Consider the following 24,986-nt stretch of genomic DNA (forward strand, 5'->3'; position numbering starts at 1 on the left):
ATCTGACCTGCATGCTGATGGGAAAGCCAATGTTTTCTGTACTGATAGGCATGCTGGGCACACTACTGTTAATAGTGGTTGTCTTAAACACACACATTGATCGTCATGAACATGAATACATTCATTCGATAACACAAATGTCAAAAGTCTCCACTGAGAGGTCTGTATAGCTCCTATTAAATCAGTAAAGCTTGGAATGATCCTATTTTGCCATTCACGGTTTAAAGAAGTGGAAGCAAGGGCCATAATCAGTGAAGCTTGTTAATCCTAATACCTTCATTATCATTTAATTTGATAATTATTTTAGATTGTTTAATTGATTTGGTCTATATAAAATGTATATATATCTATATATATATATATATAGATATATATAAAATAGACCGAAAACAGTGAAAAATGTCCAAGCCAATTTCTCAAAAGTCCAAGGTTGTCTTTAAATGTCTTGTTTGTTGTAGCCAAACCCCAAAATATTCACTTTAATAAATCTGAAAAAAGCTGGAAGACTCCAGTCATGCACTTTTCTTCCACAATAATTTACGTTGATGATGATTTCAATATCATTAAAGGTCCCCGATTATGCAAAATGCACTTTTTGATGTCTTTTATACATAAATATGTGTCAGTGGTGTGTAAGGAGACTTACAGTGTCAGAAAATACAACCCTCTCTCTTTTCCTCCTTACCCGCATCTCTAAAAACGGGGGTACAAACGAGCTGATCCAGATTTGCTGGGACTTGATGTCATATCGGAAATGTGGGCTGGCTTTACATTGAACTCCTGGCAACGTCCCAACCACGTGACACGTCCCAACCTATGGTCCCCTCCGCAGCACCTCTGTGTGTCTGTGTATTCAGCAGGATGTCTGCAGGAGGGACTTAGTGTAAAGTTGTTGTATAATACATATAATGTCACTGTTCTAGAGGTAAACACTGAGAAGTGTTTCAGAAATAATGATGTGGTTTTGAATACAATATGGGGTGTAATCATGGCAGCATGTAGTTGAGTATCTCGTTAGAAACTTGTCATGCATGACGCTCCAAAGGGGCGTGGCCAGCTTCAAGTCCACTCAAATTTAAAGCGACAGTCACAGAATCAGCACTTTTGGAATAGGGCTGAAATAGAGGGTTATGAGGCATGCTACAATGGGTGATCTGTTTGGTATTTTGAGCAAAACACTTCACATATGTATGCATTGTATAGATATTGCTACAATGTATTCTTCAAATATAGCATAACAGGAGACCTTTAAGTTGTGATTTGTGACTATATATTGACACAATGGTAGGTCCTCATAACAGTAGTATTCATTTCTGGACCTTATATTAAATTATATCTTGAAGCACATTATTATGTATCACAGATTTCTGTAGCAAACGTTGACTGCATATTTTTTTGGGGAAAAAAATCTGGATTACACAAAGGATTTGCCATTGTGGACCAGAGATATAGTGGCGTTTGTAATAATAATGGAGGTTTTCCCCATGCAGGTAGGTACTGTAACCATGGAGAGGTTGGAAAGGAGTCACTGGCTCACTGTTGACATGAGCTAATTCTGTGAAGCCAATTGAATGCATTTGCCCTCCGATGGCTGAGTGACTCAGCTTCAAAAAACGTGGATATGGTCAACAGATTGAGTGGTGTTTGCATTTCAGACACCGGGACTGTTCGCCCCAGTTAACACTGTTGTCACCAGGAAATGTTAAAGTGAACAATTACTGATAAGGCAGACAACAGATCTGAGAAGAACCAAGACAGCAAAGTGAACTAAAGACTAAAAACAGTCTGTCAGGAAAACACTTAGACCTCCTTTTTTCAAGAACATAAATAGTTGAGCATGTAGAAAAGTCAAAGAAAGACAGAACAACAGGTAGCAGTGTAGCTCACTGGAAGAAAAAAAAGGAAAAGCAAGGGATAAAAATAGGTTTTAAATGTGTTTAGGAGTTTTAGACGTGGTTCACATGACGAATCTAATGTAATGGCACAAAGTCTCTTCATATTACATTTTAAGAACAGTCTGGGGAGTGAAGCCTGAGGACATTTATTGTTCTTAGTTTGAGTTAATACCCTTTTTATTAACTAGGAGGATGGAGAATTATCTATGGATGCATTTGTCCTCATTGAAGCCTCCCTCTCCCTGAGCTGCTACAAGTGATTTCCTGTCTCTATCTAGGTCAGTGTAAAGGCTTTGTACATAAAGAACAACCAGGTTATTGTGGAGTCGGTCTGAATAAAACTACTACATCAGCAGAAATGTCAATAAAATATATATATAATATGATTACCTTTCACAGTTTAAGAAACTAACGGTCACAGACTTTATGTGAGACATCAGTCAGTAACAGCTTGCAGTTTAGTGAATGCCATACATTTTTTGCCTTTACTCATTTGGCAACAGTAACAGATTCCGTTTAAATATGATCTGTGATGTCCAAGAGTCTTTTGGCCTGTGGGTTAATTGTGGCCTAGAGTTGACTTTAGTCCAAGTCCCATTGGGATACACTCACTTCCAAAAATGAATTCCACAAAGAGAAGGCTAAATTATCTCATAAAACGTATTGATAAGGGAAGGGGATTTCACAGGTTTGGGACCCTAAATAAGTATTCGGTTTTAAACTGTCTCATGAACATTTTACATCTTATTAGGGCCTTTTATTTTAGGCAATACCATTGACTAGATACTTACCAGTGATGAACAGATATCAGTTTAGTCATCAAAGCTGAATTGTGTTCATGGCACATTATTTGAATGCTCATCCAGACAGAGGCGAGTCTTCTGATCCGTGTGATATTATCAGACCTGAATTGGTTTTAATATTTAGAGACAATCACATTTTTTTGGTTCTCATTCATGACTGTGAGACTGGGCATGCAGAAAAGCTATCAGGCGTCAGTAAGTCAATCACTTCTGCTTAGTTTAACTAACTACTTTTATTGTTTTTTTCTCTCTCTACTGTCCCTCAACAGATGGCTGCTCTGCTCCCTAGAGTGCGAAATCCTGATGAATATAAAAATATGTTTGATATTCGCTCGACTGCCAAAACAACAAAATGATGTCAAAAGATTGTCATAAATTAACAAAGTTCAGTGTGAGTGTGAGGATAGAATGTGTATAAATGTAATTTAAATCATATGCGACCCATCTGTGTTTGCACTGGGGAACTTCTTTAAATAGCTGCATGCTCTGTTTAACATTGTGACAAACTCAGCATATTTTATACCCAGTGCCAGATTGTGAATTACTGTATCCATTAAATGTAATCTGATAATATTTAAAACATGCCAGCTATTCTTTGTGTCACACCCCTTAACATGTGGGCTGTTTTCACAATGATTAGTGTAAGACTAGTGTAGCGCAAATAAGATTATTTAAAATAATCAAACAGAGACTCATTTTAGGCATGTCTTTACTATCTTAAAATTAAGAGATTCGTCTTTGAATATCTATTTTAGACAGCAAAAATGCTTTTGGAAATTCCTTAATGGAAGCTATTACTACTTACTTACTTTTTAATTATTTTTACTGATTTTCCGAAGTCAAATGTCAATTATTCAAGAATAAACTGTTTCCCTGTAATGAATTTATAGACATTTAATGTTCCTACAATGAATCCCTTAATCTCCTGCTTACATTTGTTACACCTTAAATTGCAGGAAATCCGTTATCATCGTCTTCCTTTTGGAGACCTGTTCCAAAGTTTCACCCCAGATGAACCTCAGCTGTGCTTATAACAAAACAATTAAAAACATATATTCAACCTCAAAATTAACTATTTATTTTTGTTTTTCTTCAAATACATGAATTTAATACAGAGATATAGGCCACTTGTATATTAAAAAGAAAAGAAAAATAAGTTGTCTACCATTTAAATGAAGGACTGACCCCTCCGTAAAACTATGACGCACCACTTTTGGGGTCACGACCCTGAGGTTGAGAACTGATTCAGGGTTTATAACTGGCCCTTTTAGCCTTCTGTGTTGACAGTTCAAAGAAGGTCATATTCAAACAGCATACATTCAAGCTAAGATAGCAAATTAGATTCACAGGTGTACATTTTTAGCCCAAGATAATCACTACCGTTCTGGACAACACTTTTCCCACCATAATTAAGTTAGCTTACATTTTAGCTAGCTATTTGTCAATAAAACACTCCATTGATCAATAATAAAAAAAGATATATTACAGTAGTAACTTCAGTGAAGATCAGCAGTATAACAACTTTTTTTTCGATGTCTTGAGGTCACTTAATGTCTTAAATTGAATTACTTTTGAAGGTGAACACTTAAATGAAGTTAAGCTAACATCAGTAACCTTTGGTCGGCTCGAGACCTGCCCTTTTTCTTTTTACACAGGCGCGGTACTAGGCGGGCTTTAGGACCAAGCGCTGCAGCTCCCATGAAGCCTCCAGGCAGCAGAGATATTATGGCAGCGTTTACCTGCGCGCTACTGACGAACAACCGTAACCATTTCATCTAACCTACTGCATATTGTTATAATACTATTGCACACATGTTGTGCTGTTGGTAGTGGTATCGTGACTGGTTCAGGAAGCTGCGGCTCATCTCTCAGCTACTGATGGAGCACATCCGACTGCCAAAGGTAACCTCGGGTCTGGCTGCAGTGATTAGCAACATTTCCGCACTGAACACCAGCGTCCCCTTAACACAAACAGCCACGATCACTGCAGTATTAATGCAATTATGTAAACAAACAAACAGGAATAATTAAAGGGTGTGTGCACAGTCGGCCACGTAGGCAGCCAGGGTCCTCCTGCTGCTATCAGCCACAGGGTGTGTTTGTATATCAGTGAGGTGAACACATGAACAGCTGTGTGAGTAGCTGAGGATGATGAGGCTGTTTCAAGTTGTTTTTCCTCTTCCTCGGGCAGGTGGACAATGTCAGGCTGCTGGACAGAGTCTCCCCCAGAAAAAGTAGGGTGGGCACCCTCTACCTGACAGCCACACACACCATCTTTGTGGAAAACGAGGCTGGAGTGCGCAATGAAACATGGGTAGGCAGTAGCACAAATACTGAGTAAAAACAGTAAAGGCCTCCCATTCAAGGAACAATCCATATGCTATTGTCAATACATTTTGTTCTCCCTCTGTTGTGTGCATCCATGCTGTGCTATGTGTTTGCAACATAACTCATGCAATAAGTGGCCCCCATTGACCTTCCACATATCTTCCCAGGTGCTTCACAGTTTGGTGTGCAGTTTGGAGAAACAAGCCGCCACAGCCTCGGGATGTTCTCTGCTCATTCACTGCAAGAACTTCCAGGTCCTTAATTTTGTCATACCCAGAGAGCGGGAGTGTCATGATGTCCACCTGTCCTTACAGAGACTCTCCCAGCCAGGTAACCTTTAGGCAGTGTAAATCCCAAATGTCATCACTATGAAATGATATATACTGTTTATAATATATTTGCTGGTATACTGCAATATATACTATATTCTGCCTGGATATAATTTGATTTGATTTGTTTAAATTCAGCTGCCTAGGATTGATACAAAACAATTTAAAATGTCCACTAATTAAACACAATCAGTTTAATTTATATCAACCAAAAAATTTAGCAACTAAAATATGATTTGAAAATGTTGGATCAATCTTGGGCAGAAATCATCATTCAGTCCTCCCACAGGAATTTAAAAAATAAGGGCTTAGCTTATAGATGATGATAGTTATTGATGTTTCACCTTGCATCTATTAAATTTAATAGTTGATGATTCAAAATAAATCTCCAAATCGATGTATCATTACATCCATAGAAAACTCAGTTTTATAAAAAGATAATTTTAGTTATGTCTCAAATGTGACCATACTGGCAATAATGGTATATCAGAAGTTTAATATTTTTATCCAATCTTGCATATTTCGTTTTTACAGCTTTATTTCTGTGTTTGATGGTTTGGATTTTTTAGATTTGTATAAAGGTATAAATTATGTCTCCAGTATAAATCTTTGTGAAACAAATTTTAGGCATCCTTATTGAAAATGTATGTTTTCAACAACGGCAGCGTTAAAACACCTGAGAGGTTTTATGCATCAAACTTTAACTCCCATTGTTATCTGTTGCAGAGCGTCCCGAGGAACTCTATTGCTTCTCCTATAAGCCTAACGTTGATTCAGAGGAGAGAAGGCAGGAATGGGACTTTTTGGACCTCAGGGCTGATTACCGCAGAATGGGACTGCCAAACTCCCTGTGGAAACTCTCCTCTGTCAACCAACACTACAAGGTTAGTGAGCTGACCTCTGATTATTTTTATCCCAATATGGACATGGCAGAAGTTTGGAATTCTGTTTTGTTTTTCACTAAGGTGAGTGACACGTACCCAGCTGATCTGTTTGTGCCAGAGTCCGCCACACCTCCGATCATAGTGGGGAGTTCCAAGTTCAGAAGCAGAGGCCGATTTCCTACTCTGTCCTACTACTCCAAAGAAAATCATGTAAGCTGACAACATACATTTTCTTCCTGTCACAACTCTAGTTAATTCAAGAGTCCATTATCTTCCTCAAGCTCTGTCAGTGATGTGTAGGGCTTGTAGCAACCCTGAAAAAGCAAAATAGTAAATAATATAAAATATAGATTAGAGATCTTATGTTAATATGCAACATGTCATCATCACAACATTTTTTTCCCCGCTTGCTTTACTTGGCCAGTTCTTGTTTTCCCGTAATGACTTGTGACTCTGACAGATCATGCTCTGCAACCAAGAGTTTGTTGTTTAAAAAAAAAAGGAAGGTCACAAACCCCAAAAGTAAATATAAAGTAAGTAGCAGTGAAATGTAAAACATTTGTTGATTTTTAAAGCAGATTTTTCATCAAATTAAGCCTGAAATAAAAAAGGTTAAACAGTGGATTTTTATGGCAACAGGGTTAGTTTGGTATAATTTGCTATGTTTTTCTACATGTACTCTACACACTACACTACAACACAACCTGACTGCAGCAACATATGAAACTTTGTTTCTGTGAAGATTTAGAGCAACAACTGTTATTTTGTCCATTTCAGTTATTATTGATAACCTAAAAAGTGGTATGTGACAACGGAAATAGACATGGAAGTACAGAATTACTAAAATAAAAGATATAAATAAAAAAAGGTACACATTTGAAAGCAATATCTCAGCTAATTCTCACTCATTTATTTATTTTAATCTACAGCAGCCATAATAAGCCTACATTTGGCAACACAAGTGTGGAATAAGTAGAGCTTTGCATGAATTCTAAAGAGGCACTTTGTCAAGCGCACAAAAGGTCCTTCGAGGGGACGTCTACTCTGTCTTTAAATCAAACCATGAATCAATTCCATTTTCTATATTTGAATCAGGAATAAGCCTTGACATTTGTAATCCCTTCTATTAATCCTTAACCGGACAGTTGGGAGTGCTTTATGAGTGTGAGGTCAGCTTCCCAGGGTTCTGGTCCTGTGTGTGGAGCTCAGTTCGTACAAAGGGGCTCCGCTCTGGTTAAAGAAGGGAGACTCGCACAACAGCAGTCTCAGGGCCTTTCCCTTGTGGCTATTAAATGGAGATTGTTTGGTTGATATTTAATTGAAATTGAAAATGCAGGGAAAGAAGAAGCACTGTGAATTTGTATTCTCTCTGATTCTCACATTTTGGATTTTTTTTTTATTTCTCAATGTCATCCAAAGTAATAATTCTTAAAGTATGAGGTGAGTCAACATTCGACTTTGAAGCTGAGTGCCTCTTGCCCCCTCCCAGGCTGCCATCTGCCGCAGCAGCCAACCCCTGTCAGGTTTCAGTGCTCGATGCCTGGAGGACGAGCAGATGCTGGAGGCCATCTTGAGGTCCAATCCCCGCAGTGACTTCATGTATGTGGTGGACACCAGGCCTAAGGTGAGCTCTGTGTGCCTAAGGAACAGCCTGTGAAAACACAACTCTTACAGTACTATACAGTGTGTTCAGGTGGGCTTTGTTTTCTATTCTGCCAGCTGGGTATGCTCGCTTTGAGCCTTGAAAACATTGTGGTTATGTGCTTGTTGAATCAATGTTACATAAAAGGTTTTTTAAAATATTTTTTGTCTCGAAAAAGTTTGTTTAGTGCTGCGGATAGCTGTAACAACCTTTCAAAAGTGGATACAAGCACCAAAACTTCCATGTTCATACCTCTAGGGACATTAATGTGATAAAGAGCCTGTTAGCCACCATTTTCCAAGATGGCTGCCATTTCCAATTTTCCAGAGAATACAGTATTTTATCAAAGATATTCTAAACACTGAATCAATTTCCGTGAAGTTGGTATTGAATGATTGGTTTTGACTATTGGGAGGTCAAATTTATAATTGAGAAACTTCTTCAGAGCTTTTATGTGTCATTTTAAACACAAAATGTTAAAACGTGTGACTTATTAGGAAGCATTGAGACACTAAACCACACTAATACTAATGCTAGTCTTTTATGTTTGCAAAATAAGTTACCTAACACTATGATGTCACCAGTACTACCTCTACCGCTACACTCGTAAACCCCAAAATACCTTCACCACATCCACTACAAGGCATGTGAGGCTACACAGTTTTCCATTGGCAGTTTTAGATATTTTGGCTCAGATATGGTAAAAAGAAGCTGCTGAGTAATTCCCGAATTGAAGTTTAAATGTGTTTATAAAGTACGTGGTCAAAAATGTTTTAACACCAAGATCTTTCATACATGGCATAAAAGGACACTTCCAAGCCATCATTGGTGGCCATCTTGGATTTTTGAGTGGCTAACTAGGTTTTTCAAAAGTGTACCTGAAAGGAGCTTACAGTATGTTCCAATTTAAGTTCCAATTTCAAAAGAATTCCCTGATGTATTAAATTATCTGCAGCACTAATAATGACAATCCCCAAACTGTCAAATGTCTTTTTAGCTGAATGCAATCGCAAACCGAGCTGCTGGAAAAGGCTACGAAAATGAAGACAACTACTCCAACATCAAATTTCAGTTCATCGGTATTGAAAACATCCACGTTATGAGAAACAGCCAACAGAAAATGATGGAAGGTAATTATCCAATCCTTACTGCAAGGGTTTCTCACATTGATTTTGGATGTATTTAGTGTTAAAGCTCCAGCATAGCATTCATCAAAGTGTCAGAAATGTTTCACTACATCAATGTTTGCATAACAAAATATATATTGTCCGCCATTGTATTGTTTGAAGTCAGCTGCTGCTTCACATTACTATAGCAGAGCGGGACCCCACGCTACCCCTGTGGTTTTCATATGCACTCATGTGGAACCGGGCTGCGCTGCAATCAGGCCTCAAATGAGCCCACAGGAGAATTTCTGGGTATTGTGCAGGGGTGCTCCTAAGAAGACTTTGAATCCATCTGGATTTTGTTTCTGAGCTATTTTGGTTTCCCGGAGTGGACAATCCGGGACCTTATCCCCCAAAGAGAGACTGAGGGCGTGAGAATGATGCGATTTCAAGTCTGAAAAGTTATAGCTGCTCTTAGTTGTGATAACTCTTTGCCCCCTGGCTGCACAAGGGAAGTCTTTAAATGCTGGAGACAGCGACTGCCCCTCAGAGCCCGCCTGAATCTCCCTGCCCTCTACTCTGCTCACTTCAATGAGATTTCAAAGACCTCCCGGCTGGCAGCATTAGCTCAAATATTTCTTCAGAGTGGAGGTCTGGCCTACTAGTGTTATGGAAGGTTGAATGAACCCACTCACCTGTGTGCTCTCCTATCTGTGGCCTCAGAGCACTTTTACAGGTCAGCACACTGATAAGGTGTCGGCAAAAAATACTTTGTCACCTATGTCAACACCCTAATGAGTGAGCAGATGTTTTTAACATTTATCTAGGCAAGTGTCTAAATTTCGAATGTTAATGTGATAAATCGTCTTGAGCAAATACAATGTCATCCAAGGGGAAACAGGTTCACGTCACCCTGCCCCGCATGTCAACTTGCAAATATTTACGTTGAACCCTGATGATGGAAAAAATAATCATTTGAGGTTTCAGATTTACAAGATAAACAAACAGGATGCAGGAAGCCTTATGGTGCAGAAATACTGGATTACTTTGTTTAAGAATGGCTTTCGTCTAACGTTTATCAAGTAAAATAACCGACAACAAGATGAAGAGTCTACCACTGTACTCATGCAGTGGTTCTACAATTTATTGGCATGCAAACATTTCCTTATTAGCACCAAGCAGTAACTTATGTGAAACATGAAGCCAATGTTAGGTGTCTTAATGCTGCTTTTCTTTCTCATTGTCAGCAGGCCGCGACTCCCTTGTTATAAAAAGAAGTCAGATTGTATAGAAGTCTATGAGAAAATGACCATACTCTTGCTTGAATTATTAAGTCAGTGAACATTTTTCTAATGAGTTTATGGTCTCTTTCATTAGTCTCAAGTCTTGTGAGTCCTGAGGTCAGAGGAACACTAAAGCTGGTAGGATTCATCCTCAGGGAAACATGAATATAACTTCAAATTGTCATTGGAATCCGTTCAACAATCTCTGGCCCAAAGTGTTGACATACCCGATGGGTCCAAATGTGAGAAGCTGAAGAAAATCCATTTTGAAATTAACCCTGTGTGGCTCATATTTTCTCATGCTGTGCTGAGATTCCCAATAAATGTGCAGTCTTGGAGGTTGTCAGTGCTGTGAATGTGAGGTTTAATAAAGTGCAATGATCAGGCATGCTCTGTATTTCCTGCCGGTGAGACAGCTGTGTTGTGCTTACAGTGTGTGAGTTGCGCTCCCCCTCCATGTCCGACTTCCTGGAAGGACTGGAGAGCTCAGGCTGGCTGAAGCACATCAAAGCTGTTTTGGATGCAGGCATCTTCATCGCTAAGGTCAGTCTGGAGGTTAATCCCTGCTGTCTGCATCACCACAGCACTCAATATTAGCTTAGGTGTGTGTGTGTGTGTTAGTGTGTTGGGGGGGTTGTATCCTCTACATGGATATATGATACAGATATTGTCTCTTTGTGTACACTCAGTTGCAAGTAATGAGACGCACCTAACCGAAACTAGGATGTGCAAACAACATCGTGCAATACATTTTTATGGTAACCTCACAGATATACATTAAATGATGGATGGATGATGGACAACATAGAAACACCCATCAGTATGAGACAAAATACTTCAACAGCACCTATAAATACATTTAAAAAGAAAATGCTTTTTGACTTTAATAGATGTTTCTTAATGTTTTATTTTACTGATTTTGTTTAAGCAATGCACTGTGCTTAAATTGACTGTATTTGTGTGTGTGCAGGCTGTTGCAGAGGAGGGTGTCAGTGTCCTGGTGCACTGCTCAGATGGGTGGGACCGCACCGCTCAGGTGTGTTCAGTGGCCTGTGTGCTGCTGGATCCTCACTACAGGACCCTCCGAGGACTCATGGTAGATAATAAACCTTTAACCGTTTCTTTTAAAGTGACATTGTAGAACAGAATTTTTGAGAAGCATCGTAAATGTCAAATAATGTACCTCTCTGTAACACTCTGTATCTTATTCTAAAGTGGGAATATGAATATGAGCTGTGTTTGGTATCTGATGGAAGTCTTGCTGAGGCTTGGTCCTCTGATCAGTTTAATTTGGACAGGGTAACTTGAATTCCACTAAGACCCACTAAGCCTAATAGACATGCCTGTTTTCTGAAATGTGCCCCGTAATTCGAGGGAAAGTGACCCCATACAGAGGGTGAGGAGGTTCAGTCATTCTGCAGGATTACCTGTCTAATATGTCTTAAGATTTACAGCACGGGGGGGAACTCATTTTCAGAGAAAAACCTTACAAAGATACAAAAAAATAAATATTCTCTGAGATTAAATCATATGTTTGCAAGAAAAAAGCTAAATTCTCTGAAACTAAAGTTGAGGATTCACAAACAGGTTAAAGAACCACTTTCAAAGCTTAGATCAACCACAGACATCCCCCCCCAGCTACATCATTGTTTTTATTTTTTTAAACCTCCAATCACCCTGATACGCCTTGTGTTTTCTGCTCTTAGATTCTAATTGAGAAAGACTGGATCTCATTTGGACACAAGTTCTCTCACAGGTTTGACTCATAAATATTAATTCCTAGTATCCTCGAGTTTAGACGTCTAGTTTGATCTAATCTTCGTTTCCTCCTCTCCAGATGCAACCACCTGCAGGGAGACCCTAAAGAGGTCTCTCCGGTCATCGATCAGTTCCTGGAGTGCGTCTGGCAGCTCATGGAGCAGTTCCCCTGCGCCTTTGAGTTCAATGCGAGGTTCCTCATCACCATTCACAGCCACATCTACTCATGCCAGTACGGCAACTTCATTGGCAACAACCAGCGGGAGAGGATAGAGCTGGGGTGAGATTTAAACCTGCAGCCGCCATCCCTTTCTTTTCCTTTTCACTGCACGGAGATCTTGTCATGGAGAGGAGACTGACTGCTGAGGACGAGTGACAACAGTTTATCACCAGAATTACGCACATTTAGACCAGTCTTGCTAGAAACCAACCAAAAAATGTATTCTAAATCATTGTCGTTCCTGCATCCATCAGTATTTTTATTCTGTCTTTATCTCTTTACATTCATACAGACTGCGAGAGAAGACTCACTCTCTGTGGAGTTATCTGTGGAAGAACCAGGCCGACTACATCAACCCTCTGTACCGACCCGACCACAGCCAGACTCAGGGGCTCCTCCGGCCGTCGACTGCCCCCTACTGCTTTAAGTAGGTACAAATAGGGACAACACATGCAACTGGGGTTTAAATTATTTTATCTCATATTACTTTTAAGTAAAAAAACACTAGTATAGGTTGTACATTCAATAAATCCACATAAATGGAGAGTGAAGTAAAGGCTGAAACAATTGGTGAACTGGAATGTTTTGTTCATGCAATTAAATCTGAATTAATTTGTCAGTTATACTTCAAACAGAAAAAATGGGGTAACACATTTGCATGCTACTAATTACTTAAATATTACAATTATTTAATGAAAGAGCTAAGGAAATATCTTCTACAGATGTTGAGTGAGAAAAGTTTGGAAATCTATTAGATGGAACAAATGACATATTCTCTCAGACTTGAAACAGATATATTTATCAAAAGCTTAGGTGGAGTCCTGCCATTACTATAATAATACTGTACCATACCAGAATCTCCACCTAAAAATTCCTTTACAAATACTTCAAAATACTCTCAAGTAACTTTATCAATATCAATATCAATATAGCAGTTTAGCCAAGGGTTATGAGTTTGGCCTATACTTAAAGATTAGATTATAAAACAAATTCCAAACTTTACTGCTCCTATCAAAAGGTGGTGTAAATCCAAGCCACTCCTTCTGTTCTTAACTTTCACAATAAAAGACATAAAAAAGAACATTGTGTAGCTGTGTACCAGAGGGAACTTAACATTTACTCTGGGAATCTGCTAAAAGACAAAATGTCTAAAATAGTTAGATTTTTTTCTGAAGAATAAGCGGGCATCCATCTCTTTTGGATGAATTTTGCATTTTCAGGCCTTGCACTTTCAGAGTTGAATATCTCTTGCTTGGTACAGGTTTTGGAGAGCGCTGTATAACCGCTTTGACCGGGGGATGCATCCTAGACAGTCTGTAGAGGATTACCTGAGCGCCATCCGAGAGGAGACTCAGCAGCTGGAGGAGCAGCTGGCTTCACACAAACAGGTAGGACATGGCTATAAATCCATACAGCTTGATATGTTTATATTAAGCTGCAGGGTTTTTCCTCGTTATAGCAAATGACTGTAGTCTTCATGCCTTATATTATCAATAGAAAATCGCTCAACTGGAGCAGGAGCAGGAGTGGAGCATTCCAGAGAAAGCGGTCCCCTTTGATAAGAGCCCCACAGGATGGACACTCTGTAACGACCTCGCCAACACCCCTCAGGACTACACCGGGGGCTTCTTCACCAGCAGCCCCTGTCAGCCCAAGGCACCAATCACCCTCCAGACCGAGGAGTCCAACAAAACATCTGAATTAAACCTCTCCAATGGCAGTGACCAAGAGTCAGGGATCGCAGACGTGAGCTGTCGTTCTCCTCTCAGCGAGGACAGCACCAGGGACCCGGACTCGGATGAGGCTGCCTACTCAGCCTCCTGAGCACATGTAGCATTTGGTGGAAGGTGTAGTAGCAGGTAGCTGTCCACTGCGTAAACACTACTGTACCTTTTACTTCCTGTCTCCAGGCAACTGTAGCTGACCACATTTTACTTTTTACCCTCTTATCCTGGGGAAGATTCTCAAAGGTGCACAGAAAGTAAATGCAAAACACCAGTTAAATGTCAGAGGTATTTCAAACAAACTATTAACCAGATCAAGTTAGGAACAATTGTGAACAATTCAATGCAAATATAAGCAAGAGTGTCTCATCAAATTCATGATGAGCCATATAGATGTGTGTGCTTGCTTTTTATGATCTTCCATACACTTTCATTCGTTAGCAATTCTGTTGTAAACCTTACTGTATTGTATAAAGTCAACAGAGGGACTTTGGTGATCAGTTTTCAAAGCAACATTTAACATATAACAGAGCTACAAACACACTCAGTTATCCTTTTAGTTGCATTGTTTGCACTTTAAGACAGCAGAATAATACAATAGAGGAGCAATTAGAACATACATGAGCAGATCGAACAATGCCAGATAATAAACAAGTAAATTAAGATAAAATACTGGCTCAAGCAAATCAACAACGATCGATAGATAAAAAACCGAATATGCTGTGCAATATGCAATTGGTACTTGGCATTCAGAATCTACGTAGCAATATTTGGAAAAATGTACTTTTTCTAAAGTGAATTTAAGGAGAAATTGTGTTGCACCTTTTAAAATTCACTGCTGGAACTTTTCAACCCCAAAGCCACTGAACTAACTCACTCGGCACACCACAGGGACCTCTGCTGGTCCTCGAGTCATTACACTACAATAACCACCTGGGTTTTTCAACTTTACACACAGTAGCTTTATATCAGCTTTAAATTACTCATGAAAGTCATTAAAAATAATCTTTGAATTGGTTATAATAAAGGCCATTATAAACATTTCTGTCAACAATATTTCAACCCCAGGTTTGCTGTGAACAAACCAAAAATCTTTCCAAAGGGAATCAAATCTACTGGTATAAATAGTGATAGGACGACTCATTACTGCACCAGCAGACTAGAGCATGTGAACGCGGATATAACGACTGACTTAATATTTTGGCCATCTAAGTGTTAAAACAGCTGACTTTAATACACAATAAATGCACTCCAATACTGCAAACGAACAATGCAAATGTGATCAATTAAGCATGCTAGGATATTTTTGTACTATGATGTTTGTTTGTTTTTGACTCTTTGCTTTAATGCATGTTCTTTTGTTTGTATGAGTCGAAAATGTCATAAGGAACTCTGAAAGAAAAGAGAGAAAGAGCTTTGTATTGTATTCTTGAATTTATGTGTTCGAGTGGAATAAGAGCCAGATTTGTTAAACTGATATAAATGCAAAGTTGAGTTATTTGTGTAAATTTTCTTTTGAAATAAATAAATGAATATGTTATTGTCAATTGTATTTTTTAAATGTTTTTATTATTATTCTTTATTGTGACAGTTCACTCAAATGAACATCTGAATAATATCTGATTTCCTGGAAAACCCTGTAATGCTGAAAGTAGAAATAATTATGATTTCTACATGTAACGTTAAATATGTGTCTAATCATACTTAAATTGAACAAACAATACAAAATAAAAATAAAGACATTCCTGCAGTAGCTCTGAACAAATAGGACGTAGCCTTTTACGCACCTCACGTCTCGGTTTTGCGTGATGACGTCGTGTGGTAGGCTCAGCTGTGATGGCAGTCGTGGGTTGACATCGATACATTACCGAATATAAAGTATTTAAAAGTTAGCGGAAAACCCCTTACACAATAACATAGAACATATTAACAGTTTGCAGATAGCACACACTTAAACACACACCCGCCCGGTTTGGGGAACGGTAAGTTCAGTGAGCTTTGCACTGTCGAAGTGTGTGTTAGTGTGTGTACAGTATGTCTGCAGGTAGTTACTCGTCTTGTCCATGTCTTAAAAACACTATTATGTCGTGTTAGCTGTGAACCAGAGGAGTGTGTTCAACCTGCACACATCCTCCCACCTGAGAGGCTCCACTGTCCTGTTCATGTTAGCTCAGTTTGTAGCCTGCTATCAGCTGCAGGTGACCTAGCTAGCCCAAAGTGCTGCTGCAAACAGCCTGAAGCGAGCTAATGCTAACAACATGCCGCCAAACACGTCCTGCATATCCTAAATCAGCTGTCAACATGTCTCATGGTGTAATGTGAAGCATCCCAGGTGTATCCCACTCTGAGGTAGCTTCCCTAAGGGTGAGACTGACACCTGTGATTAACCCCCAGTGCAGGCTGTATCTCCTGCAATTACTATCATACAATGTTAGCCAAATGGTTTGTCAGAATTTCCTGGGAATCATGTGCTGAATGACTTTGTCCTGCCACCTTGTTGTGTCACAGGTCAGCATGTTGGGGTAGGTAACTGTGTTTTTCCCCCCTTGCATGTGTCTCTTTACATGAAGTGGCATTATGCCCGCAGCCACTGTGGATCACAGTCAAAGAATATGTGAGGTTTGGGCAAACAACCTAGAGGAAGAGCTGAAGAGGATCCGACATGTCATCCGAAAATACAACTACATTGCTATGGTGAGATGTGCTAATCTAGAGTGCACGCTGTGTGAAGCAGACAAAATTCTGTTCTGCATAACAGGTTATCTGTTTTTCTTACAGGACACAGAGTTCCCAGGTGTAGTAGCCAGACCCATCGGAGAGTTCAGGAGCAACGCCGACTATCAGTACCAGTTACTGCGCTGCAATGTGGATTTGCTCAAGATAATCCAGTTGGGCCTCACGTTTATGAATGAACAAGGGGAATACCCTCCAGGAACATCGACATGGCAATTCAATTTTAAGTTTAACCTCACGTAAGTTCACGTTTGGGTTTCTTTCACCTTTTGGATTTTGGATTACAATGCATCCATTACATGTATAGGAAGAGTATCTCAGCTTCCTGACAGCACACACAGAAGAAACCTTAACAAAAGTTACACATTTAGCAGCTGTCCATTATAAAGACTGTAAAATGCATATTAGTTTTGATGTTGTTTTAAAGGAAACACCTCAGATGCACCTTTTTTTTTAAATGGCTGCTGTTTTCATAATTTTGACATTGTACTACTGCTCTCGTACCTACTCGATTTTCTTTTGTTTTAAATAATAACAGTGTGATGTGTGTTTGTTTTCAGAGAAGATATGTATGCACAGGACTCCATCGAGCTCCTGACCACTTCAGGGATACAGTTCAAGAAGCATGAGGATGAAGGCATCGAGGCGCTGTACTTTGCAGAGCTGCTAATGACGTCAGGAGTGGTGCTCTGTGACGGGGTCAAGTGGCTGTCTTTTCACAGGTATTCTAGGTATTCTGCTTTTGCAGTACGTTTCTTTTTTGTATGCCATCAATTATTTTCTCCAGGCAGTTGCATGAAGTGAATTCGTATAGGTTTGCCCATCCAAAAGACTATTTTCAGAAAGCGCAATGTTTCTCCTGGGTAAAACATCTGTCACATTTTCTTTCTTTAAATGTCAGTTAATTAGAGATCATGCATATATCGCCTTCTTCCTCCCACTCCCATTTTTAGGCTTAAAAAATGAAGCCTAATTATCTTTGATAAGATGTTAACATCCTACGCTACTTACAAGAGTAGAAGCCAGAGTCTGTGCAGTAGGGGGATTGGACCGTCCTGAAACCAACTTGCTGCTATAACTAACTAGTGTTAGGACGACGGCCGTTTGTTGGCTTGGAAGACACAACAACGCACCATTATATCTTTATAAATTAATTTATAATCCATTTGACCTATTTTCTTTCAAACATACCTTTGACTTGTCTTACAGAAACATCACCTGCACTTTTCTTATATGGCCACACTCGATAGACAGAGCTGGCTAACAGTCAACAGAAATGTTGCGAAGCTAGCTGGGAAGTGGTCAGTGACTGTATAAACCAGACCTGGGCATTGTACGGCCCTTTGGTTGACTCTGACCGGCCAGTGTAAGGTTCATTGGAAATGACAAAAAACATATTTTCTCATTTTACCTCATGCATGGACTAAAGCTGCATTGCTTTTATTTTGAAGTTGTTTTTTATTCACGTACATAATGACGCAATACGTATGTCAAGACGTACGCGTGATTGGATCGTTGTCACAGGACGACTTTAGCCCTCAAAAATGTCCGCTCATGCTAAAAAAAGAAAGGTAGAATAGAATCGGAGGATGAAACCCTCTTTATTAGTCACATACATGCACACAGCAGAGCACACACAGTGAAATTGGTCCTCTGCATTTAACCCATCCTAGTACTAGGAGCAGTGGGCAGCTATCGTGCAGCGCCCGGGGAGCAGTGGGGAGGGGGGATTGGAGGTGTCTGGTGCCTTGCTCAAGGGCACCACAGCAGGGCCTAGGAGGTGAACTGGGACCTCTCCAAGTAGCAGTCCACTTTCCATATTTCAAGTCTGTTCGGGGACATGAACCGGTGACCATACGATTCCCAGTCCAAGCCCCTACTGACTGAGCCACTGCTGGACAACAGATGCCGAATGCGGGGATTTCAACAAAAATTGGACTGCTAAGTATTTATTTACTGAAGTCGGAGGTAAAGCCGTGTGTTTAGTTTGCGGGGAGCAGATCGCCGTGTTTAATGACTACAATTTGAGTCGGCATTACGAGACGAAACACACAACTATTTGACTGATGCTTAAAGGGCACGGACATCGAAAGCTTTGCTAGCTAAGCTGCAAAAGCAGCAAGGCTTTTTTACCAAGCTTCACACATCCAGGGATGCAGCAACCAAGACCAACTTTGTGATATACCACAAAATCGCTAAAAACACTAAGCCATTCTCGGAGGGAGAGTTTGTCAAAGAGTGCTTGGTGGACTCTGAAGCACTAATGTGCCCTGAAAAAAAAAGAAGCATTTGAGCAAGTCCCGCTGTCCAGGCGAACAGTGACGAGAAGGATCGAGGACATTTCGGGGAATCTAGAGCTTCAGCTGCAGCATGAGGTGGCAAGTTTTGACTTTATCTCGTTGGCTTTGGAGGAGAGCTGTGATGGACGCGACACAGCCCAGTTACTCGTATTTGTCCGTGGGATAACGCCGGACTTCAAGATAACGGAGGAGCTGGCAGGAATGCGGTCGATGAAAGGGACGACGACATGGAGGTAAATGCGTGCATGGACACGCTGGGACTGAAATGGGACAGACTGGCAGGTGTCACAACAGACGGTTGTCCAAATCTTACAGGTAAAAATGTTGGATTTTCGAGACGTATGCAAGATAAAGTGACTGAAATCGACGCAGATCAGAAATTGTATTTTTGCATTGCATTATACACCAACATGTGTTGTGCAAGTCAGTGCTAAAAATGGACCATGTTATTGAGCATAGTGACATTGGCTACCACACAGCTGTCAGATGGCTCAGCCTGGGCAAAGTGCTAAAAAGAGTTTGGGACCTGAAAGCAGAGATTCGAGAGTGTTGTGAGAAGAAAGCCAAAGACATCCCAGAGCTCTCAGATGAGGACTGGATGGCAGATTTTGCATTTGCTGTTGATGTGACTGCACTGATGAATGAACTGAACACCAAACTGCAAGGCAAGGGCCTTTTTGTTCATGAAATGCACAGCCTGGTGAAGGCTTTCATGAGAAAGATGCAGTTTCTTTCAAGCCAACTCGAGAGCAACACTCTCACTCGCATGCAAACCCTGAAAGAAGTCACACCACCAGCTGATCACCTCCGCAGGTACTCATCCATGTTAGGAGCATTGCATGGTGAGTTTTCACGGCAATTTGAAGATCTCCGAACAATCGAGGATGAAATGCTCATGATTTCCTCTCCCTTTACCTGCAGTGTGGATAATGCACCCAGTGATGTTCAGCTGGAACTCATTGACCGGCAGTCTGATGCAGTACTGGCAGAGCACTTTAAGTCAGGATCTCTGCTGGATTTCTACTCTTCTCTCAAGGAGGAGGACTTTCCAAACATGAGGAGACATGCTCAGAAGATGTTGGTTCTCTTTGGCGCTACCTACATATGTGAACACACATTTTCAATGATGAACTTTACGAAATCCAGGTATATATCCTCGCTCACTGATGATCATCTGTCAGCTTTGCTTCACATCTCCACCTCAGACATTCAACCTGACTTTGATGCACTCGTAAAGCCCAGCAGAGACTAGATTTCTCTCACTGAACAAGAAAAAAGAACTTAAAAACACCAAATGAGGTGGTTAGACTACAAGTGTAGGCATGTAAAGGTACCTACTAGCAGTGAAGTGGGGCACTTTCTTTGGAAGCCTTTTTCTCAAAATCACTGTTCAGTGATGTTCAGTGACAGTTCAATATGATGTATCTTGCTGAATGTTTGGAGCACAAAGACAATGTTGTGATGTTTTTAGAATGCTAAGAACCTTTTCACAACTTTCCAACAGTATATTAAAATGTGTTTTGTAGTGAATGTGACTGAAAATGTTCACTAATGAGTCACAAATGGAGCAAAACGTTCACATTTAGTTTACCATTGTTTTGGGAAATTTGACATTTTTTGTAAGGCAACCTCACTTTTTCATTAGTAACTACGTATAACATATACTCTTACCAGCTTGTCAAAACTATGCTATTTACTGCTTTTTATAAAGAAATACAATTAATATTATGCAGAATTGAGTTCAGCCTTTTGGCCCGGCCCTCCACAATATTTTTTGTTTCTCATGTGGCCCCATGGGAAAAATAATTGCCCACCCCTAGTATAAAGTATAGTTTACATTTACAGATCTTTGTTAAAAAATAAACAGGGTTAGTAAAACTCTGAAGTTACAGGTACAGGTCCTGAGCTTGTCAATCATGACGTTTGAACCCCTTTTATAGCATCATGTAATTAAAAACATTCAAAAAATTGACACTTAAGCGTACATCACCGTAACAACAACTACCCAAAATGACAAAGATCTAGATGATTCGACATGTTGTTTGATTGTTTTTGTGTGGATCATGTCCCTTTCTTAACACGAAAAGGGAGGGCTCTATGAACCACAGTGCTGCCAGCCACCAGGGGGTGATAGAGCCTGCATGTCTGCAGTGTGGTGTGACTGTGGTAAAAATCCTCAAATCGGTATGATATTAAGCCCAACAATAGGACATACTAAAGTTCACTTCTACGTGTCTCACTTGACCTTTGACGTGATGATCCAAGACGGCGACGTCATTAATAGTAAACCAAGCTCAAACTTAACTTGACTCACCAGATGCTGGGGGCTACATGAATACATTTATAAACAAACAAACTATAATGTTGATCATTTTATCATAATGGTGCAACAGAAATGGATGAGGCGCTGTGACCCCATGTTGCTTCTGTTTCACAGTTCAGATGGTAAAAGCGTGTACATCTGAACACACAGGCAAAACTGGAAATCAGCTCAACTATACTCTGCACTTCCTCCTGTGTTGCAACGTTTAATGATATTTGCTGTGGCCTTTTGATTTATGTATTATTTTGTTCTTTATTTATTTCGATGTCCGTCTTTACCTCACTGAGAGGTAAGATGTTACGAAGGACTGTGGCCGTTTTTTGTTACACACATAAAATGAAGAACAATCTCCCACTGAAATTTGCTCTCCAATTTGCTGCTCAATTTAAATGTCTTATTATATTGGTCTCTAGTAGTAACTCTTTCTTTTTTTTAACCAAATGTCTACAATCTGCTGCTTAACGTCTTCGTTTCATACTCAGTTTCCCACTGTATCTCCATGGCAAACTGAGGCTAAAGATAACCAGGCTTTGGAAAATAAAAAAAGCTTAGGTTTGAAACGCCACTGTCATTTCTCTCAGGTATTTAGAACACTCCTTTTATCAACAGGCTCTCGTGTCATTTTGTTTTTTTCATTCATTTGTTTTGTTGATATTGTCATATTTCTTCAATTCATCTTGATTTTGATTGATTTACTGTGAATTAACCTTTGGGGATGAACTGCCTGTTTTGACCTCTTATTAGTAGGAGGCTTGTGGTTCAAAGTCCCGAACCACATGATATTTTCTGAGGATGACGCCGTGGCTTTCTGTAGTTATGTCCATGCATGTGCAGACTGAATATGGATGTGAACAAGACCTCTTGTGCACTGAAGTGCAAAGTGTTATAAAAGTGTTAAAAAGTGTTTGTGTGTATGTGTTTTGTAGTGGCTATGACTTTGGATACCTGATCAAGATTCTGTCCAACGCTAACCTGCCTGAGGAGGAGGTGGACTTCTTTGAGATTCTGCGTTTGTATTTCCCCATCATTTACGATGTCAAGTACCTCATGAAGAGTTGTAAAAACCTGAAGGTACCTAAATAAATATTTCAGCAGGTAGCACAGTGTGTCCTGTCTGTTGTGATCTTGTGAGTGGTTTTACTTACTGAATCAAAGCCTGCATATTCAGTGACTGGGGGTGTTTTTGTTTTCAGGGTGGGCTGCAGGAAGTAGCTGAGCAGCTGGAGCTGGAGAGGATCGGACCGCAGCATCAGGCCGGCTCTGACTCGTTACTCACAGGCATGGCTTTCTTCAAGATGAGAGAGGTAGGCTCCTCAACCTATACTAATATATGATAATGTTCTAGTCGATTTATATTTAGTTTTGATAATCTAAATCAGCAAAGTAACTAGTTACTAAGTCGCACTATTTGTCTAAAAATTGTAATGGAGTAAAAGTATTGAGTAGCATAAAATTAAAAAATACTCAGATAATAAAGTACAAGTACCTTTATTTTTGACTAGTCAAATATTTGAGCAAATGTACATTCATCCATTGTTTGGTATGAATATGTAGGACTGATATTAAAAAACAAAATCAGGGAAAGTGGAAAATGCATATAATATTTTTAATCACTGGTGTGAAATGAGGGCTGCTTAATTTTTGACATTTTTGTACTCAAAGGAGATCAGAGCAACTTTTCTGAGACCCAGGGGTTACAAAATAAACTATTTTATTCCAATATGACCCGAAAAGAAAATGAAAGTCTCTCTTCTCAGCATCATGTGTTTCCATCTTCCCACAGATGTTCTTCGAGGATCACATCGACGATGCAAAGTACTGTGGTCACCTGTACGGGCTCGGCTCCGGCTCCACCTACGTCCAGAACGGAACAGGCAACGCTTACGAAGAGGAGGCCAACAAGCAGCAGTCGTGACATCACCCCAACGCTCCCCCATCCCCGCGGTCCACGTGCACCATCAGTGCGACCCCAACCGGATGGTTATCAGGATATTGGAATAACAGAAAAGCTCTCACATCATTTAGCAAGCTGCTTCTCATAGGCTCTGCTCACCTTAGATAACGTAAGGAAAGTCACAGCTGTCCTCACACATGCTAGCTTCGTGTGTGTGAGTTTTATTCCTTAGAATCGGTGTACACGTTCTGGTGGAGTTCAAAATAATTAAGAAGATGGGATTTTAGTTTTCCTAAAAAGAAATGTTCTCTAGAAATGTTTTGCACTTTAAAAGCTCTAACTTGATTTTATATGGAAAGTTGAAAACTGTTTCTGGTGTCTCTCTCCTCTTTGTTGCCTTTTCTACGTTCCCGTTTGACACACAAGTCTTTAGTCTCACAACAACCTCGTTCAGCCTTAAATTAACTGCTTATTTTAAACTTTAATTTATTGCGCCCTCTGTCATTGGACCTTTGTATGATGATGATAAAGGGAGTCGGTGTGTTCACGTGCACATTAATGTTTTGTTAACGTTTTTTTGTTGTAATACGATGTTTGTTATGTCCTGAATTAGCTCCTCTCAGACTAACACAACAACTCATTTTCCTCTTTACTATATAAGTTGTATTTATTCATCGGAGCAATATGATTATTTGTGCATGTTAACAGCAAAGCATTATGGTCTTGCAACGATTTCAACTGAATTTAGACCCTAAGAAAGAATTCAAAAGTATAAAAACTCTCGCCTTCTTTAAGCCATGGTGAGGCTAATCTTGAATACTCTGTTGAGAGTAACATTTAATTTAGCTAAAAAGGTTTCCTAGAGTTTTAGCGTCTTTATAACTAAGACAAATCTTTTACTCAATGGAAGAAAAACTACAAGTGTAGTTCTTGCCTTTTTGAATGAGTTTCTTTTGTATTGCTTTCCAGTTCATTCATGCTGCGTAGGAGAGCCGCATGTCCTCAACGTTTGAATAAATGCTGTGTTGTTATAGTAGTGTCCTGAACTTCCATAGGTGTGTGTTGAAGTGTAGCTTCAAGATGTATTCACCCCTCTGACCGTCAAACACATATTTCACCCTGTTACAGAGTAAAAGAAAAGATATGCAATATCCAAGAGGATTGTTTTTAGACTATTTTGTAAATAAAGGCTTGAAACTTTTCTACCATAAATGCTCTCAGCCTTTACATTACTAAATACTTAAAGTCTAAACCCCTTTTCATGGTTTGGGTCGCCTGGCTCTCCAGTTAAAATGCTTATGACCTCAGCCCTGTACAATCAGGTGATTTACATAATTCTTATTCCTTTCTTCTCCGATAAGTTAAGTACTAATATCTGGATACTTATACTAAAATTTGAAAAATAATGTTAATATTTGAATACTACACCTCATATTTGGATACCAATACTAATATTAGGATGACTTGAAAAGTATTATTCCGATACCAAAACTAATATTCAGATACTTATAGTAATATTTCAATACTTATACTACTATTCTGATACAAAAACTAATATTTGGTGACAAAAACTAATATTCCAGTATCAATACTAATATTTGGATACTTATACTACTATTCTTAATACTAATATTCAGAAACTAATACTTATATCCGAATGAGTTTAAATCTAATGTTTGGATACTAATACAATTATTCGTACCCTAATACTTAAACAAGGATGGATTGAATAATAGCATTCTGATACAAATACTAATAATTGGA

General features: G+C 39.5%; 2 protein-coding genes across 6 annotated transcripts; both read left to right on the plus strand.

The window, feature by feature from the left end:
- Positions 1–4,396: 4,396 nt before the first annotated feature.
- mtmr7a (myotubularin related protein 7a) lies at positions 4,397–15,519 on the plus strand. Its single transcript, XM_063877288.1, has 14 exons — positions 4,397–4,600; positions 4,890–5,012; positions 5,194–5,356; positions 6,082–6,239; positions 6,321–6,449; positions 7,729–7,863; positions 8,879–9,011; positions 10,704–10,813; positions 11,241–11,366; positions 11,977–12,026; positions 12,108–12,308; positions 12,541–12,675; positions 13,510–13,636; positions 13,746–15,519. The coding sequence occupies exons 1-14, from the start codon at positions 4,577–4,579 to the stop codon at positions 14,070–14,072; spliced, it is 1,941 nt and encodes a 646-aa protein (XP_063733358.1). The 5' UTR covers positions 4,397–4,576; the 3' UTR covers positions 14,073–15,519.
- A 259-nt stretch (positions 15,520–15,778) lies between these two features.
- Positions 15,779–24,434, plus strand: cnot7 (CCR4-NOT transcription complex, subunit 7). Of its 5 annotated transcripts, none has more exons than XM_063876367.1 (7): positions 15,779–15,954; positions 16,543–16,666; positions 16,751–16,944; positions 17,266–17,436; positions 22,255–22,399; positions 22,522–22,632; positions 23,112–24,434. In XM_063876367.1, the coding sequence occupies exons 2-7, from the start codon at positions 16,550–16,552 to the stop codon at positions 23,241–23,243; spliced, it is 870 nt and encodes a 289-aa protein (XP_063732437.1). In that variant the 5' UTR covers positions 15,779–15,954; positions 16,543–16,549; the 3' UTR covers positions 23,244–24,434. The 5 variants fall into 5 exon arrangements, with proteins under 5 accessions (XP_063732437.1, XP_063732438.1, XP_063732434.1 ...); XM_063876368.1 differs by having other exon boundaries at positions 17,266–17,427; XM_063876364.1 differs by having other exon boundaries at positions 16,543–16,944.
- Positions 24,435–24,986: the final 552 nt, after the last annotated feature.

This window comes from Eleginops maclovinus, chromosome 23 (genome assembly GCF_036324505.1).
Source record: "Eleginops maclovinus isolate JMC-PN-2008 ecotype Puerto Natales chromosome 23, JC_Emac_rtc_rv5, whole genome shotgun sequence".
Lineage (NCBI taxonomy): Eukaryota > Metazoa > Chordata > Actinopteri > Perciformes > Eleginopidae > Eleginops > Eleginops maclovinus.

Coding starts and splice junctions, on each gene's coding strand:
- mtmr7a (XM_063877288.1), top strand. CDS start 4,577: ATGGAGCACATCCGACTGCCAAAG. Junction 5,357..6,081: donor ACAGAGACTCTCCCAGCCAG/GTAACCTTTAGG, acceptor TATCTGTTGCAG/AGCGTCCCGAGGAACTCTAT. Junction 7,864..8,878: donor TGGTGGACACCAGGCCTAAG/GTGAGCTCTGTG, acceptor ATGTCTTTTTAG/CTGAATGCAATCGCAAACCG.
- cnot7 (XM_063876363.1), top strand. CDS start 19,442: ATGGACCATGTTATTGAGCATAGTGACATTGGCTACCACACAGCTGTC. Junction 20,152..22,254: donor ATGAACTTTACGAAATCCAG/GTATATATCCTC, acceptor TGTGTTTTGTAG/TGGCTATGACTTTGGATACC. Junction 22,400..22,521: donor AGAGTTGTAAAAACCTGAAG/GTACCTAAATAA, acceptor TTTTGTTTTCAG/GGTGGGCTGCAGGAAGTAGC.